The sequence below is a fragment of the Onychostoma macrolepis genome, chromosome 05 (genome assembly GCF_012432095.1).
Source record: "Onychostoma macrolepis isolate SWU-2019 chromosome 05, ASM1243209v1, whole genome shotgun sequence".
Taxonomy (NCBI): domain Eukaryota; kingdom Metazoa; phylum Chordata; class Actinopteri; order Cypriniformes; family Cyprinidae; genus Onychostoma; species Onychostoma macrolepis.
The window spans coordinates 39,766,290-39,784,731 of NC_081159.1; the positions used below are offsets into that span (position 1 = coordinate 39,766,290).

At 35.6% G+C, this 18,442-nt stretch overlaps 1 protein-coding gene across 1 annotated transcript in view; it reads left to right on the plus strand.

Moving 5' to 3' along the window:
* The window catches only part of ddr2l (discoidin domain receptor family, member 2, like), a 41,875-nt gene extending 24,070 nt beyond the window's left edge, over positions 1 to 17,805 (plus strand). The window contains exons 9-17 of the mRNA XM_058776043.1: positions 299 to 391; positions 705 to 859; positions 1,544 to 1,748; positions 4,609 to 4,853; positions 5,443 to 5,570; positions 8,245 to 8,442; positions 10,984 to 11,218; positions 12,919 to 13,068; positions 15,488 to 17,805. Of these exons, the coding sequence (XP_058632026.1) occupies positions 299 to 391; positions 705 to 859; positions 1,544 to 1,748; positions 4,609 to 4,853; positions 5,443 to 5,570; positions 8,245 to 8,442; positions 10,984 to 11,218; positions 12,919 to 13,068; positions 15,488 to 15,625 (1,547 nt within the window). The 3' untranslated portion in view covers positions 15,626 to 17,805. The remainder of the gene's footprint in view (positions 1 to 298; positions 392 to 704; positions 860 to 1,543; positions 1,749 to 4,608; positions 4,854 to 5,442; positions 5,571 to 8,244; positions 8,443 to 10,983; positions 11,219 to 12,918; positions 13,069 to 15,487) is intronic.
* The last annotated feature ends 637 nt before the right edge of the window (positions 17,806 to 18,442 follow it).

Below are 18,442 nucleotides of genomic sequence, written 5' to 3' on the forward strand. Positions count from 1 at the left end.
AATGTTGAAAACAGTTGTGCTGTTATTCCTTGATAAATAGAAAGTTTTCTAACAAGATTTATGTGAAATAATTTTTTTTGTAACAGTAAAAATGTCTTTTCTGCCACTTTTGATCAGTTTAATGCGTCCTTGCTGAATAGAAGTATCAATTTCTTTTGTACATTTAGAAATGCATATGTCCCTTGTAATCTTTAAGTAAAACTAGACCCCAAATAATTACTTAGAATCATAAATGCATTTTTAAGTGGGTGTAATTTAAGGTGTAGTAATTTCCTGTTTTAATTATTTTCCATTGCAGCAACTAATGTGCTTCCTACCCAGAGGTCCCCATTGTTGACCCCTCCTTCATATGAGGTTAACAGCAAAGTACTGCAAACTACACAAAAAACAGGTAAAGAGTCACTGTGCTGGGAAAACCCAGCATTTTTACAATCAACATGAAGTCATTTGATACTGCATACTTTCTTGATTCGTGCTATTTCAAAGAAAATTAAATTTTTGTCTAACCAAAATCCTATAGAGACTGCTTTTCCTGATCCAGTCAGTTTCCGATGAATACAAATGAAGGAAATGTGTCACATTATGGAAGTAAAATGGGTTGTGAACACCATTTCCTGTTGGCTTTAACTGAAAATGCCTGACTAGCGTACTAGCATGTGTTACACACTTTGACTGAACTTTAATAACCCATCTGTGTTTGACAGAGGACCAGACGACAGCAAAACCATCAAAACCAGGCCCTCCTGAAGAGGGCAGTACATCGATTCTGATTGGCTGTCTGGTGACTATTATTCTTCTACTAGTGGTGATCATCTTCCTGATTCTGTGGTGCCAATATGTGTGCAAAGTCCTGGAGAAGGTGAGTGTGTCTGTACTGTAATGTTTGTATTAATGAAACAGATTATTATGCTCCTCAACAATACATGAAATGCTTGAGTAGCATAAAGTATAAAAGTTTCATTAGCTGCTGTAGGTAAATAACTAGAAGAATATCAAAGTGCAGTAAATATTAAAGCTATTTGCATTGCAAATCAGTCTTTATGATTATGGAAATTTAATATGATAAGACATACCAATTTGCAGCTTTGTACAACAAACTGATTTGTATGAATCGGTAACACTTTATTTATACTTATATAATGCAGTTATTGTTAAGCATGCAAAACATGCACAAAGCACACAAGTGGGTTCGTGACATATGAGAGATGTACAGTATATAAGCCAAAGTTTATTTGTTTTGCTTTAAATAAATTTGTTTATGCTTGGTGTTTATAATAAATGTTTTTAATAATGAATGCCACTATACAGTATATTGTTTAATTTAAAGAAATAGTTGTGGAGAGAGGGATCTAAAATGTTCGCAGCATTTATAAACTAGTGTTTTGTTTTCTTTACAGGTATTTAACATTATTTCTCAATGTGATAATAAAATGTGGTTTATTGATAGATACAAATGATCTGTGGGTTTCTTCTCTGCAACCCAGTGCGACTTATTTTCTGGAAAGCACGGCAAGTATAAATAGTCTTTCTCTCTCTGTCTCAGGCTCCAAGGCGTATTTTGGAGGAGGAAGTGACAGTGCGTTTGTCCTCTAGCAGTGACACTATAATTCTGCAGACTCCCCCGGTGCCCCCGCGCGTCTCCCTCGACCCGCCCTATGAGAGGATCTTCCTGCTGGACCCCCAGTATCAGGATCCCGCTGCGCTCAGGAACAAACTTCCCGAGCTGTCACAAAGCGCAGAAGCTTCTGGTACCATCCACTATACACAAACACACTAGCTCTGTCTCAAAGCCTGGTGAGCTGCCTCACTATTTTTTTAAGAATCATTACCAGTTATGTAGCCAGAATAAAAAATTCCACAATTGAAAACTATTGCCTTAAAGGTGTAATTCACCCAAAATGTATAATTCTGTCATTTACTAGTTGCTCCAATTTACTAGTTTATTCCATAGTATGGAATAAAAATACTATGGAAGTTAATGGCAACTAGCAACTGCAACCTTCTTCAAATTATCTTCTTTTATGTTCAACAAAAGAAAAATCATGCAGGTTTGAAACAACATGAGGGTGAATGAATGATTACAGAACTTTCATTTTGGGGTGAACTATACCTTTAAAACAGCATATTTTTCGTTCATTTAATCAAATATATACAAACATGTATATTGAGTTTTTTTTTTTTTTTAAGATTAAAAAAAACTTTTTGTATGTTCACCAAGGCCGCATTTATTTGATCAAAAATACAGTTTTTGCCTTAATACTGCCTTAATATTTTTGTGGAAAAATTCAGGAATTTTTTGATGAATAGGAAGTTCAAAAGAACAGTATTTATTTATTTGTAACATTATAAATGTCTTTGCTGTTTCTTTTGATTAATTTAATGCCTCCTTGCAGAATATTAATTTCCCTAAAATAAAATTTTTCCGGTTCCAAACTGAACTTTAGTGTAAGCACATGTACCTGAAACTGACTCATTTCCATCAGTCTGGGAGTGACTATGATTCTAAGATAAATTTCTAAGCTGCCTAGAATGTGGCCAAAAATAATGTTTTATAAGACAACATAATTTTACTGCCAAGTGGAACTGTCTTCACGTCAACCATGAATCCTTACAATGTTGCCTAGGTAGCCTACTAGGTTCTGGACCAGAGCTACTGTGAAGATTTTCAGTACATTACTGAATATCTGAACATGATGTCCTTTCTGAAACTAACCTCTTGTACTATCTTTTAAGAAATATTCTCTCTGAGTTCTATTTTTCATCCTGTTGAACTTGATTTCATTGACATTTGTTTCCTCAACAGTTTGCATGCTGCCTGCCAGTGCACTTTTTCCTTTCTTCCTCCTCTAGTCTTGCTTTCTTTATCTTTTGCTTGCAGTCTATGAACTCCACCTGACCTTGTTACCAGACTGAAGGACTTTGCCAGGGTAAGAGCTGCTGGTAGATTTTATTTTGGTAATTTTTGACACTCTGCGGTTTCTTGCACCCAGACACCTCAGGGTTTTGGTTGAAATAAAATGAAGTTGGCTTGTTCCTCTGTTGTCATCTTCTGCTTTTTCTGTCTCTCTTTCTTCCTATTTCTCTCAGTCTTCATCAACAAAGCTTTAGTGACATGATTGTCAACATTTCAAATTTTGCAAAAGCATATATATTACTTAAAGCAGGGGTGCCCAACCCTGTTCCTGGAGATCTACCTTCCTGCAGAGTCCAGCTCCAACCCTGATCAAACACAACTGAACCAACTAGGATCTGAAGGAGCACTTGATAATTACAGACAGGTGTGTTTGATCAGGGTTGGAACTGAACTCTGCAGGAAGGTAGATCTCCAGGAACAGGGAGGGGCACCCCTGACTTAAAAGGATAATCCACTTGAAAATTAAAATTTAGTCAACATTTACTCACCCTCATGTCGTTCCAAACTGGTATGTTTCTCTTCTTACTGTAAAACACAAAAGAAGATTTTTATAAGATTGTTGGTAACCAAATGATTTTGTGTCCAATTGACCTACTGAACACACAAAAAGCTTCAAATGTGAGCCTTCAAGTGTTATGGATGCTAATTTATTCTCTTTTTAGGTTCACAGTAATAACATGTTCTTTCCTTAATTGTGTTGTGACACATCGCTGTAGCGCCTCAGATTCAAGCGGCATGTGAACTGATCATCTCTTCTTCTTTACTAGTTATAGCACGTAATAAACACCATTTTTCAAGTTCAAGTCCATCGACATTAATCTACTCTTCTGGTTTGTTTGTTGGACAAAATGGCTGATTTGGCATTATGATTGGTCAGATCACCTGTCCATCAAACTTCCAGAGAAGGGTTAATTAATTTCCATAATATTTTTGTGGAACACCAAAGGTATTTTGAAGATATTGGGAACCAAACAGTTTTGGGGTCACATTGACTTCCATTGTATTTTTGTGGAACCCACAAGAAAATATTTTGAAGATTGTTGGTAACAGAATGGTTTTTGTGTCTCATTGACCTCCATACTATTTTTGTGGAACCCACAAGAAAATATTTTGAAGATTGTTGGTAACAGAATGGTTTTTGTGTCTCATTGACCTCCATAGTATTTTTTGCAGAACAAAAAAAGAAGATATTTTGAAGATTGTTGGTACCAAATGGCTTCGTGTCCCATTGACTTCCATAGTGTGGATAAAAAAAATGATATTGTTGTTAACCAAACCCTTTGGAGTCATTTTGATTTGAACACAAAAGATGATATAACCTAACAATTGTGGCTCCTATTGACTTCCATTGAATATGGAAGTATGGAAATGGAAATGCTATCAAAGTCAATGGAACCCCAAACAGTTTGTTTAACAACAGTCTTCAAAATGCCTTTTTTTTTTGGATTCCACAGAAAAAACAAAACTCATACAGGTTTGGAACAACATGAGGGTGAATAAATGATGACAGAATTTTCATTTTTGGATGAACTATCCCTTCAATAGACAATACAGAAAATAAATAGTTTGACAAATACAGAAATGCATGAAATGAATGGGAAAAGAAAACAGTGCATGGGGAAAGAATTTACACAAAGTAACTTGTAATGTAAATTACAATTGGTCATGCCTACTGACTCTCTTTGTCTCTGTAGCCTGTAGCGGAGGATACGCCGAACCTGACGTGACCCTGTGCACCCCACACCAGTGTTTTCAGAGCAGCGTGCCGCACTACGCTGAAACCGACATCATCAGCCTGCAGGGCGTCACCGGCAGCAACATGTACGCCGTTCCAGCCCTCACTGTAGATTCCCTGACGCGGAAGGACATCTCGGTGGCCGAGTTCCCACGAGAGAGGCTGCTGTTCAGAGAGAAACTGGGAGAAGGCCAGTTTGGTGAGGTGAGTCTCGATGAAGCACAGCAGGAGGTTTTATTACCGCTGCTGTTGTCCTGTTGGCTCGCTTCTTGACTTACTTGAATCGTCTTTTGTTCAGAGTTAGTTGGGATGTTTTCGCGCACTGTTTACATTGTTTTATACAAACAGTGCTGCAATGCCCGATATTTGTTTGGTGAAATTACAGTGTTTCCCAGAAAACCCTGTTATTAGTGACCACACATGACTGTTATGTATGGCTTTATTAAGGAAAACACTGGAAATCCAGAGTGAGAGCCTAGGATTTTATGCAATAGTGTTACTAATACTTTATCTCAGTTGACCCTGATTATTATGTTACTATGGTGACGCCACGGTGCCGGATAGTAATACCATAGTACTGTGACATACAGTACTATATGATATACAAAAGTTTTGGTTTGGTAAGAATTTCTTATGCTCACCCAGGCTGAAATTATTTAATAAAAAATACATGGTAATACCATAGTACGTTGTGGTATTTTGGTTGTTAGTGAAGCTCATGCGAGTGTTTCCGTTCTCACTCTGTTTAAGTATGTTTGCCCGCCCGTGTTCATACTGCTGTTGCGGTTTCCAGGTGCATTTGTGTGAGGCTGAGGGTTTGGCTGAGTTTCTGGGAGAGGGTGCACCGTTACCGGAGCAGGACGGCAGGCCGGTGCTAGTAGCAGTTAAACAACTCAGAGCGGATGCCACCAGCAATGCCAGGTTTGAGGGGAAGAAACACACAAAAAAACAATTGATTGGAAAGTTGCATCATAGAGTGAGGCTTCTGGGAAGCTCTTGCTAAAAAGTTTGGAAATGTTTATGTAATTGTGATGTGTTTTATTTGGTCGGAATAAGATGGATTGGCTCATGGATTAAGCCAAACAATAGGCAAATGAAATGCAGTGTTTAAAATGTTTGGTTTATGAAGCAAAAATCATTTTTGTATATATATATATATATATATATATATATATATATGGGTCAATGACGTGACGCCTAAATTTTGTCTGATTGCATTGTTTCAGTTAAAAAATGGTTTAAATACATAAAAAAGATGCCATATATAAGAAGTACCTCTCCCACATACAGTATGTACCAACTTTAATTTTTCAAAAAACAGTTATTTGTAATTTTTTTGTTATTCAAAGTGTCAAAACATCATGTGGTGCGACCGTCCGGCCATAATTGTTGTTTTGGAAACATCTTTCATATTACCCTAAATTTATTCAGTTAAATTTTCTGCACTATTTGGCGTGTTTTGTTATCCTGTATAAAATTGCAAAGCATTTGTATTTATATTTCCATCATAATATTCAAACAAACTTTGTCCGATAATCTCCATCAAGAAACTACCATTTTGGTACTTTTATGTTGAAATCTATTCAAAGATAGGACGCTGCATCATATAACAATTTGCCAAGGACCCTTAGAAGCATTAAGCAGGTTTGTAACTAAAAATTATCTTTTTAATGGCTGGTATGTAGTGACCACGTTTGGATATCATGTGGTATGAAATATAAGTTATTTCTACAAACATTTATTTTTATTATAAATTTCATATTGACCTTTCATGGGAAGCTAGCTTGTTTTGTTCAGGTGGCTAAATTTTGTGCTTGTAAATTTTGACTGAATTTGAAAATATCATGTGGTGTGACCAAATATCATGTGGTGTGACCACTGTAGATATATTATATATTATTATAGATATATATTATATTATAGATATATGTCCCAGATTCACAGTTTTTGTGCTTTTATATTCAATTAATGGTTTATATACACAAAATACCTTATTATAATATAATTTGGATTAGATTTGTATGCAGTTTCGGTCATTTCAAACGGTTTATGTGTAATCTTTGTACAATATGAGAAAAAATGCAAAAAATAGGAATTTAGAGCATCTAATTTTAGTTTGGTAACTATGCATTTATTAGTAATTTATTAATAACTATTTTAATCTATTTTACCAGATTCCACTGCCAAGCAAAGTAAAATAAATGCTCACCATAGGCAGCATGTTAATTCTGACCCTGCAGTCAAGCACAAACTCCAGATGTAATTTTCTGTTATAAGAAAGATGTTTATGATTTCATCCCAGAACCTGAGCCAGCAACTCTTCTCTTACTAGTTATAGCACAAAATAAACATGAATGAACATCAGAAGGTATCATGTTTCAACTGTGAAAAGATGTCAGTAAACACTATTTTTCAAGTTCAAGTCCACCAACGTTAATCTACTCTCCTGTCTGGTTTGTTTGTCGGACAAAAATGGCAGATTTGGCATTATGATTGCTCAGATTGCCTGTTAATCAAACGCCCGGCGAAGGGTCAATTGAGCAGCCAAGGTTGGGCAATGTTTCGAAATAACTGGGTCTAAAAAAATGACTGCAGTTAATGCCATATGCTGAACTTTTCACACATGTTTCTTTAAATAAATTTTTAATGATGTAAGGTCTTTGTGTCATTTGGAGCGACCACTCATGATGTGGTGTGACCATTAACGGCAATAACTGTATTAAATTAAAAATAAATTATCTAATTTCTGTGGCTGAAATATAAATCACTGCTATAGTATGCTTAAGTGAATGGTATTTTAAAAATATTTTTCTCAGTTTTATGTAATTTACAGAAATAATAAATCCGCTAACTACAATTAAGGCAACTCTGAAATTATAGAACAAAAATATGAGATCATTATGTACAAAAACTCAAAAGAAATGCAAATAATTTGTTTCTAAACACTTCAATTATTGAGAACATCTAAAAAAAATGTTAAGGAAATTAATTCATTTTAATATAAATCATGGTCGCACCAAATGACATTTTTTAAGGCTACGGCTGATTCATCTAGCTGAAAAAAACACAAAAATTGTAATATTAATTTATGTGTACACAACCTTCTTAATGTTTGAACAACTACAAAAGATATTATTATTTTTTTGTATTTTAAAATTTGCCTGTCGAAAATCCTTATACGTCAATGACCCATATATATATATATATATATATATATATATATATATATATATATATATATATATATATATATATATATATATATATATATATATATATACACACACACACAAAAATGATTTTTGCTTTATAACTCATTTTTTCCATTTTTCATTTTTTTCAAATATTTTTGTAATATATGAAATTATTTTTGTTATATATTGACTCCTAATAGACTCGTAATCCTTTATAAAATGTGTAAAATTGTATAAATACACAGTTATCATTGGAATTTTTCTGTCACAAAGTGTTAATCTGTTTACAGCTGGAATTTATTTCTCATTTATTGTTGTCAATCAAAATTTACTGATGGGTGTTGACCTGTAACCTTTCTCCTGATCCCATGATAACCTTTCTGACTTTTGTGTCTGTGTAGAAATGACTTCCTGAAGGAGATAAAGATCATGTCGCGTCTGAATAACCCAAACATCATTCAGCTGCTGTGCGTGTGCGTGAGCTCCGACCCGCTCTGCATGGTGACGGAGTACATGGAGAACGGAGACCTCAACATGTTCCTGTCCCAGAGAGAGATAGAGAGCACACTCACACATGCCAACAACATTCCGTCTGTCAGGTGTGTCCATCATTATGAAGAAGTCTGACATGTACAGTCTTTCATCTCCAGACAGGGGTCAATATCGGTTTTCTACAAGTCAGAGTCAAGATTAACGTTCTTAACCTTTGAATTCTTCAACTTAACCTTCCAGTTTCAAGTCAGCTCTCAATTTATGATGGAAATGTTTCTAATTACAGGGTTAAAATGAAGCCAAGTTTTGAAGTGAGACCTCTGAGTCTTCAAGTCGTAATAATAACGTGGAAATCATTTCAGTGGGTTCTTTTTTGAAAACCTGAATTTTTAAAGAAGTAATTTTTTTAACAATCAATTGCTAAACACGAAATGGAGCACAATTTTACTCACCCTCATGCCATTTTAAAGTGCCCGTATTATGGGTAATGAAAGGTTCATATTTTGGTTTTGGGAGTCCCCAACAACATGCATGCAAGTTCAAAAAACACTTTCATTGTCTTATAATAAGCATTTATTTTTACCTTATTTGCTCAACGACTCCCAAACGATTCGCTCAACGATTCATTTTTCCAAACCCCTCCTTTGTGTGACGCTAATCTGCGGTGATTGGTCGATTGGTCTCATTTTCATTTCATCATGCCTGTAATGCCTGATAAAGCAGCGTTTGTGAGCCCAGTGCTGCTTTGTGTACAGTATTACCGGGAAACCACTATTTTTACCGCTCCAAAAGCTGCACGTAGTGGCAAAGAATGAATTTGCATTTTCATTCAGACCAACACGAAAAGACCAAAAAGTGGCCAGCAATATGAAAATGTTTCATGTTGACGTCAACATGAAACGGCCTGGGATTCGTTTTAAAAACGACTCGTTTCAATGATTCAGAGTCAACTCTTTCTTTTGAGAGACAATAACTTTATACACGGTGCACTTTCAGATTTAAAACTTTGCAGGATGTTTTCATTCACTTAGAGCTGTGTTACACACTGCATGAAAGGTCATTTTCAAAAATCCTTAATGGGGCACTTTAAACCTGTATGATTTTCTTTCTTCCTTTCCATATGTTAATATTATTTATATACTATTATAGTATTTATTAATATTTTGCATGTGTTTTTATTTTTTATCATTTTAATTTAGTTTTAGTAGTTTTGTCATTTGCTTTTGTCATTTTATTCATTTTAGTTTTTTTATATTTCTATTTAGCTTTAATTTATTTTTATTTAGCAATTTTATCACTTTTTTTTTACGTTTAATGCCAAGGCAACATTTCTGATTTTCCTTCTTTTTTTTTTTTTTACTTAATGTTTTCATGTTTGCTTGTTTTTTTATGTTTTCATGTAATATTTTTATTTTTATTTTTAATTATATCTTTCAGCTTTATTTCATTTAACAAAAACAATCTTTAATAGTTTTGGTAATAAAAACACTTATTTTACACAGAAGACTTTTAACTGAATATCTGTGCTGTTTTTTTTTTCCAAACTATGAAATCAAATGTTCAAAAGACAAAATGTATCATAAACGTTGTTCATATGACTTTTGCGCTGTATTCAAGCCTGAATTCTGAAGCCAAAATTTAGTTTTATATGAGAAAAAGATCAAACTTAAATTATTTGCTGAAAATTTCAGTAACACTTTACTTAAAGCCTTTATGTATAATGCATTATAAAGATATTCATAATGCATGAATTTTAAATGCATTATCAAATTTAAAATGCATTAGAATATTTGTAGGTTTGTTTTTCATGTGTTTTAATGCATTACATGTTTTAAAGGTGGAACAATGAATATTTATTGTAATGTATTATAAATATATAGTTCAGTCATGAAACTCTAGATGGCGCGGGCTGACGGGTTATTAAAGTAACTGATGATATTCAGAGAGTTAAACGACTTGGCACAAGCTGATTGGCTGCATATGCAGCATGAACCAATGAGCTTGCTGCCTTGCATTTATATGGCTGTCTAGCATCCACTTGAGATTCCTGCAGCGCTCTTTCAGAGTTTCTCTGAAACCCTCCACCTTCCCCAGCTCCACCTGTATAGATCTGCTACGGGTTATTTTATATGCTATTTGTACAGCAGCAGTATGTCTTAAATACTCACGGCACCATATCGCCATATACATTGGCAGTAGCAAGTTCCTGTACTTGCTTGCAGCAGCATCAACTACAACTAATATACAACTACAGCAATAACCAACAGTAGCAGAAATTCAGCAGCAGCGTAGCAGATCTATTCCGCCAAGACCAAATACATTAACATTGTCATATCCATCACCATGCTAAAATCTTCCCAGAGTTGTCATGATTGAACTGTGGTTGCAATTATTCATAAGATCATACAATGCATTATAATGTACATAAGGCATAATTAATGCATTAAAACTACTTTTATAATACATTATATATAAAGGTGTTACCAAAATTTCCATCTCCGTTATAGCTTTCAAGTCTCATTTGTGCTTTCACGCATTCAGACGTGGTGCTGGTTGAATTTGATACTGGTTTGAAGCCAGGTCATGTTTTGTGTGCCTTTGCTGTTTTATTTTCATGAACTCTGACTCTTTTATCTCTGTCTCTGCAGCATTTCTGACCTGTTGCACATGTCGGTGCAGATCTCTTCTGGGATGAAGTACTTGGCTTCTTTGAATTTTGTGCATCGTGATCTGGCCACACGGAACTGCCTCCTGGACCGTCATCTCACCATAAAGATCTCTGATTTCGGCATGAGCAGAAACCTGTACAGTAGTGATTACTATCGTATACAGGGGCGCGCTGTACTGCCTATACGCTGGATGGCCTGGGAAAGCATCTTACTGGTGAGGGAAAAAGAGGCTAGAAATGCTGTTCTTTTGAACTTTCTTTTCATCAAAGATTCATGTGTAAGAAATGTATCTCAGTTTCCACAAAAATAGTAAGCAGCACAACTGTTTTCAATATTGATTAATAATAATAAATGTTTCTTGAGCAGCAGATCAGCATATTAGAATGATTTCTGAAGGATCATGTGACACTAGGTGTGTTTACATGGAGCATTGTAATCGGTTTAAAAGTCCAATCCGAATGAAAATGCTCCATATAAACACCTCAATCGGAATAAAAATGCCCAAACCGAATGAAATTGTAATCGGGTTGAGAGGGATGGGATAAACCTATCTATAAACCGAACAAAATTAAAATCCTGCCATGTAAACACTTTAAACCGATTACTTTGCGTCTAAGTCATCACGTCCAGAGGTCGGGTCGTCAGAACGTGAACGTGAAGTCGGCAACGCAGTACTTTCTGTGATTTGGGGACACCGACACTACAGTGGAGACTGGGTAATAGTGGAGGTATAAAGTTAAAATTTCAATTATACAGTTAAAAACACATTAGAAAGGAGAACGCTTGCTGTGTGACGGACTGCTCTCATGTCCGGAGTGAAAAACGGATCTGAAATGAAGCGCAATTTTCTGCTTTTCAGCTTAGAAACAACACAGTGATGATAGTGAAAGTAGCTTAATGAAAATAAACAACTTGACCAAAAGTTGCCTTTGTCGTTTGTATTTGTATAGATGACAGATTCATAATTTCCGATCTGCTTGAATTTATACGTGCTCACGCCATGAATGTTGTACGAAAACACGATTGTGATAAAGCAATGCTCCTTTGATTCATTGTTCAGCAACTCTTGGTAAGAAATCGTGTATTTGTTCCATTTAAGTACAGTACAACTTTGTAGTATCAGAGTACAATTAATCTCAGAGCTGCATTACAGAGGGGCATATGATTTCTATGATTGCGTTCTGGCCATATGACTGAGCGCTCGGGATTCAAATATTAACCCTAAGCAAGTGCAAACAGATATTAAAAATATTAACGTAAATATGGGCGTTTTTTCCTCTGGTGACTTGTTTTTGTTGTCACTGTAGGCTATTAGCATATCCTAAAATCGAAAGCACAGGCACATGTAAACACCATATCGGATTAGATAACGTCTCATGTAAACAGTTCATCGAATCTTTCAATCGGAATGATTTTAATCGGAATGACAAAAAAGTGTACATGTAAACGCACCTACTGTAGACCAAGGGTGCCCAACCCTGTTCCTGGAGATCTACCTTCCTGCAGAGTTCAGCTCCAACCCTGATTAAACACAACTGAACCAACTAATTAGGATCTGAAGGAGCACTTGATAATTACAGACAGGTGTGTTTGATCAGGGTTGGAACTGAACTCTGCAGGAAGGTAGATCTCCAGGAACAGGGTTGGGCACCCCTGCTGTAGACTGTAATACTTATGCTGAAAATTCAGCTTTGCGTAACAGGAATAAATTACTTTTAAAATATATTCAAATAGATTTTAAATTGTAATAATATTTCACAAAATTACTGCATTTTTAATCAATTAAATGGAGCCTTGGTGAGCAGAAGAGACTTCTTTCAAAAAATACATTTAACTGTTAGGTGGAGACATCTGTCTACAGTGGCTTTCTTCCTTTGTATCAGTGTATTATGAGTTACATGTGTGTGTTTTTAGGGGAAGTTCACAACAGCTAGTGACGTGTGGGCATTTGGAGTAACTCTGTGGGAGATCTTCACTTTGTGTAAGGAGCAGCCCTACAGCTTGCTGTCTGATGAACAGGTCATCGAGAACACCGGCGAATTCTTCAGAAACCAGGGGAGACAGGTACAACTTTACTTTGATTTTGGTTTTGGTTTTGATTTGAAGTGAGTGAATTATACTTTTCATCTGGTGAAGTTAATCCTTTGATAAAGTAAATTAATCTGAAGTTAAGGTGAGGTGAAGCAACTCGCCTGAAGTTAATCGAACTGCATTGGAGTGAATCCGTTTTCAGCATCATTCTAAAGTGAAATATGTGGAGTTCCTGTGGGTCTTAAAAGCTTTAAATTCAGTTTGATCAAATTTAAGCTCATAAAAAGTATTGAATATCTTAAATGGTATAATAAATGCCTTAATTATCATTTTAAAAGGTCTTTATTTTGTGGACAGAAAAAAAAATAGAATTGCAGTATCGCCTAATGTGATTAATCTTCGAAAGGTTGATTTAAATAAATAAATGTGATGAGCAGCTGAAAGTAAAGCATAGACATTTCAAAATAAGAGTCCCTGTGCATTTTGGTACAGTTTACAATTAAAAGTCCCACATTATGCATAAAATCTTGGTAACACTTTAGTATGGGGACCAATTCTCACTATTAACTAGTTGCTTATTAGCATGCCTGTTATTAACATATTAGCTGTTTATTAGTGCTTATAAAGCACATATTCTAACCCTATATTCTACATCTCTACTCCTACCCAATACCTAAACTTAACAACTACTTTACTACCTATTAATAAGCAGCAAATTAGGAGTTTATTTTACACAATACAGAATAAGCTATGGGACAGTTTTACTAACAGCTTGCGCCAGCGCAAACCATCTTTTGGCGTTAAAATTGTACTGTCAGGTTGTACTAAAGATGAGCATTGAAGAATTAGCGCTGAAAATGCGTGGACACCTGTAACGGAACCGACGAGACGTGAGGCGTACGGATCCATGTGCAAGCTTTTATTAAACAGTGACGTAGTCAAAAACACAGGCAGAGTCAAATATCAGCAAACAGGTATAGCATGGGCAAGGCACAGAGTATTCCGAGGGCATGCGTGGGTCATCGATCAGCGAACAATATCCAGAGGGCTTGACAAGAGGGGTAATCCGATAACGAGAGCAATAATCTAGGCGAGGTGCAAACAGAGTCCAAAACAGCAAGCAAAGGGTTAATCCAAGATACGTGGCAAGAATCAGGAACCAGGAAATCAGGCAAGGCAAGACTAAGACTAGACTTAGAAAACTATAGCAGGCTCCGTAAAGTAGCTATCAGCTATCACAGTGATAAACGCTAAACAATACTCGGCAGTGAGGGAGAGAAAGTCCATGGCTTAAGTAAGGCATGCAAATGGGAATCAGCTGTGTGTGATCAGTGCAGTCAGCTGTGTGTGTGTCGTCAGTGCAATGGATGAGTGCAAGAGTCTATGTGGTGAGTGAGTGGAAGTTCATAGACCGGCTTCGTGACAACACCATTATTTTTGCGCATGATCTTATTGAATATGCATTTCTAGGAGTTTCCCTTTCAGATGCAAAAGTTATGGGAGGAGAGTATTCAAATTAATCACGCAATGTTTTTTACTAACGTTTGCGCTCATCAAATTACTGGCATTTGCGTCATTATTTAACGTCCAAAAACTATTTTGCTCTTGAAGGGGCTGCAATTTGTTGCTAGGAGACGGCACCGCAGAGAACAGAAAGCGCATGGTAGAAGGGAGAGGATTTTTTCCACACGTATTAATTTATTTTGAATGCCAGAAGAACACGTTATCCGAACATATCATTCGCCAAGCCATGATATTTTTAATTTGCTTCAGGAAATAAAAGACGACTTTGAACCCTCAACTAGGAGTCGCTCAATACCTTGAAACTTCTAGCAAACCTTCATTTTTTGGCCTCCGGTTCTTTTCAATGTACTGTGGCTTGTTTATTTTTTTATTCTTTATTTGCGACGACCGACTACGCTAATTTGCGCTGCGTTTGGTATATTGCGTTGGTCGATATGTAAATGACATGTTGCCTCTGTGTTCTTTAATTTGCGCATTGTTAGTAAATCACCCGCAAAAATTTCCACTCCCATCGGCACTATTTTGGAATTGCGCTCTCGTGCTAATTTGCCCTGTTTAGTAAAACTGGCCCTTAATCTGCATGTAAACTCTTGAAGCTTCTCTCTTAATAATAATAATTTTTATTATTATTAAGTAAAAATACATTATTTATTTTGGAATTAAATGGGTTTGTTCTATATGAACATATGGTATTCATTTTATTTGGTCTTAAAAAGGAAAAGTGAAATTAAGTGAAAAGTGAATTAATCTAAATTAATGTGAATTGAACTGAAGTGAGGTCCAAAGTAAAGTGGTTCATTTTTTTCTGGTAAACTATGATGAGACTGAATGAATGCACAGTCACAGGATGCAAACCTTTACCTCAATCATTTACATGGATGTTTTATGTAAAAGACTTCTACATATTTTTCTCTCTCTTTCTCCTTAGATCTTTCTCTCCGCCCCACCACTCTGTCCATCCTCTCTGTTCGAGCTGATGATGCTTTGCTGGAATCGTGACATCGCGGACCGACCCACTTTTCACAGATTGTATCAGTCCCTGCGAACTTTTGCGCCCCACTCATGACCGACACCTGCTCTACTGAAATAACCTGGAGGAAAACTGTTATACAAGTCTTCTGGCGGCTCGCCAGTCGCTAAAGTAGAGCAGGAACATTATAGCCACAATGTAGCGTCATTAGCGGTAGAAATCCAATGGAGGAGAGATCTAGAGATGATGAGATTTCACAAAAGGCATTCATTCATTTATCCACTCACATATTCATCTCCATTGGGACTCAGAGAGCTTTTTTTTCCAATCCATAGACACTTGAGATTTTTTTTAGACTTTTCATTGTTCTTTCCTTTTTTCTTTATCATACATGTTATTTCTGTTTGTCATTTTCCAACAGTGACTCTTGAGCCTACTGTATATTCTAGGCAGAAAGAACCAACTGGACGAATGTTGTGTTTGTCAAAACTGTGGTTGTGTATCATTAAGCACTGCTGTCTTTGGTTTTTATTTTGTTTTTGTCTATTTTTGTTCCTTATTTACCCCCACACTGGAGTTACTGTGTCTTATGATATTAAGTGTTGTTTTGCTCTCTAAATATGAATGTTTTTACAGGTTCTTTGGATATAGCCGGGTCGGAGATTTGCTCTGCCTGGATCTAGCAGAACTACTGTTATAGTTAGATTAAAAACCCTTTCGGAGGAGAAGGGAGAGGGTTATAGAGCCAACAATGGACTGACGTGCAATTGAATGCACTGTTTCTTCCCCCAACTTCTAACAGGCCACTTTAAAATCAACATGAAATCAGAACAGACCAATGGACCATGATTCATCCGTGCATGTTTCCAAAAAAGACAGTGTTCGTTATTGTAGTGTTTCATCAAAATGTAATAACTTGGTTCTTGGTTAATGTTAAAAAAACAAGAAGAATTTCCATTGGGATACGTCAAGATGTTCTTGGGGTAAATTTGACCTTCAGCCGCCACATGCAGATGTCCAGTTATAGAAGTAAAATGTCTTGTTAATGCCATTTCATGTTGGCTTTAAAGGGATAGTTCAAGCAATATTATGAATCGAGGACTCATATTTTAGCCTGAAGAATCAATTTAAGTAAAAAAAAAAACACCTTGATGGATTTGTTTTTTACAAAAACGTATCTTTCTGCTTCAGAGTGTGGAGAGTGTCGTGTGGATTACTTGTGGATTATTGTTGTTTTTATCAGCCGTTTGGACTCTCATTCTGACGGCACTCTGAAAGTGAGTATATTTTCAGCAAATTTTCATTTTTGGGTGAACTATTCCTTTAAAAACCAGCAATATTTCACCACCACAGGCAAACCAACTCCGTTGCAAAGGAAAACACTATACTTCCTTGTTATTGGCATTCAGTTCTACAATTGTATTGTTGTTGTATCTAAATGAACTAAGGCTGGCTGAGGACATACAGGACCAAAAAATATTAATATTGTAGAGATCCATTTTAACTTCGATCTCTGTAGAAGGCACATGATTATGGGGGGATATGTATGCAAGTTTAAAATTATTCAAAGCACATTTTCTTTCTTTCTTTTAATCCACTTTAATGTTTTATTAATGTCATTTAATGTTTTTAGCAAAAGTTTGTGAATGAGTGTTGCTCCAAAAAAACAAACATTTGGTGCACTACGATGTAACCAAGATCTTATATTTCCATCTTTTTTCATCATTGTGTACTAGTTTCTACATTCCTTTTCTGTAGTTTGTGTTTACTGTATTTCAGAAATTGTCTTCAAATGTACAGGAGAAGTTTTATTGTTTGGCTGCTGAAAGGTTTGGCTATGCAGGACGTTTTGAAGAGTCCTCCTATAGCACTGGGATTTCGATTGAATGTTGGTGGTAGGAAAGCTTAGGAGAAGGGCAACCACTAAAACTCAATCTCCCAGAAGCCTTTGCTGAAGTGAGCCTGAGGCAATTTCTGTTATTACTGATCAGAGTTTGCTTTTCACTACATATTTAGAGACCAAGAGTGCATGTCCGTGCGAATGCGTGATACTGTGAGTGTGGTTTTGTTTCAAGTGAAATAAATGTACCTTCTTTCATCATTTAGTATTCAATAACTCTTTTATTCAAACCTTTTTACTCTCTGTATGTGTCCTTCATGTACATTACATAAGCAGAGTAGATACTGTATGTATAGTAATATATTGGGGACTAAGGAAGACTTGTTTTCTTTCATCTTCTTTCTTATTTTCCATAATAAATACCGATTTAGCTGTATTTCCTGTGTTATTGTATTGTACTTATTCTGAATATAATTGTATGTTTCTATATATGAGTAGTGTATATATTATAGTATCTATCTATATCAATTAATCCAATATATATATATATATATATATATATATATATATATTTTTTTTTTTTTTTTGCTACCACAAATCTATTGAATGTTTGACTTTGGTTTGGCTGTGGACTCAGTCACTGAGGTACAAAGGAATAGATGATGTATTAATTTGTGTTGGGCTCTAAAAGTATTGAAAAACTTCTCTCATGGTCTTAAAACCATGGTCATGGTTCTTTAAACATGTAGGACAATGGTACAGTCATGGTATTGTGAAATACAGTATTTTTGTAAATGGCAGGCTGTATTTCAAAGCACAGTAGCCTGTTATAAAACTACTGATAAAAACTTGTCATATCATGGTTATACATATACACCATGGTATCCTTGGAGTACCATAAAATATATTTACTAGTATTACCATGTGATACTATCGCCATACCTTCCCTGCTAAAAAAAAAAAAACAATAGAAGCCCAATAGAAACCATCACAGAAATTCTAATGGTTTCCATTAAAATACCATTATAAACCAGTAGCTTTTTCCAGTAAAACCATTACAAAATTCCTTTTTG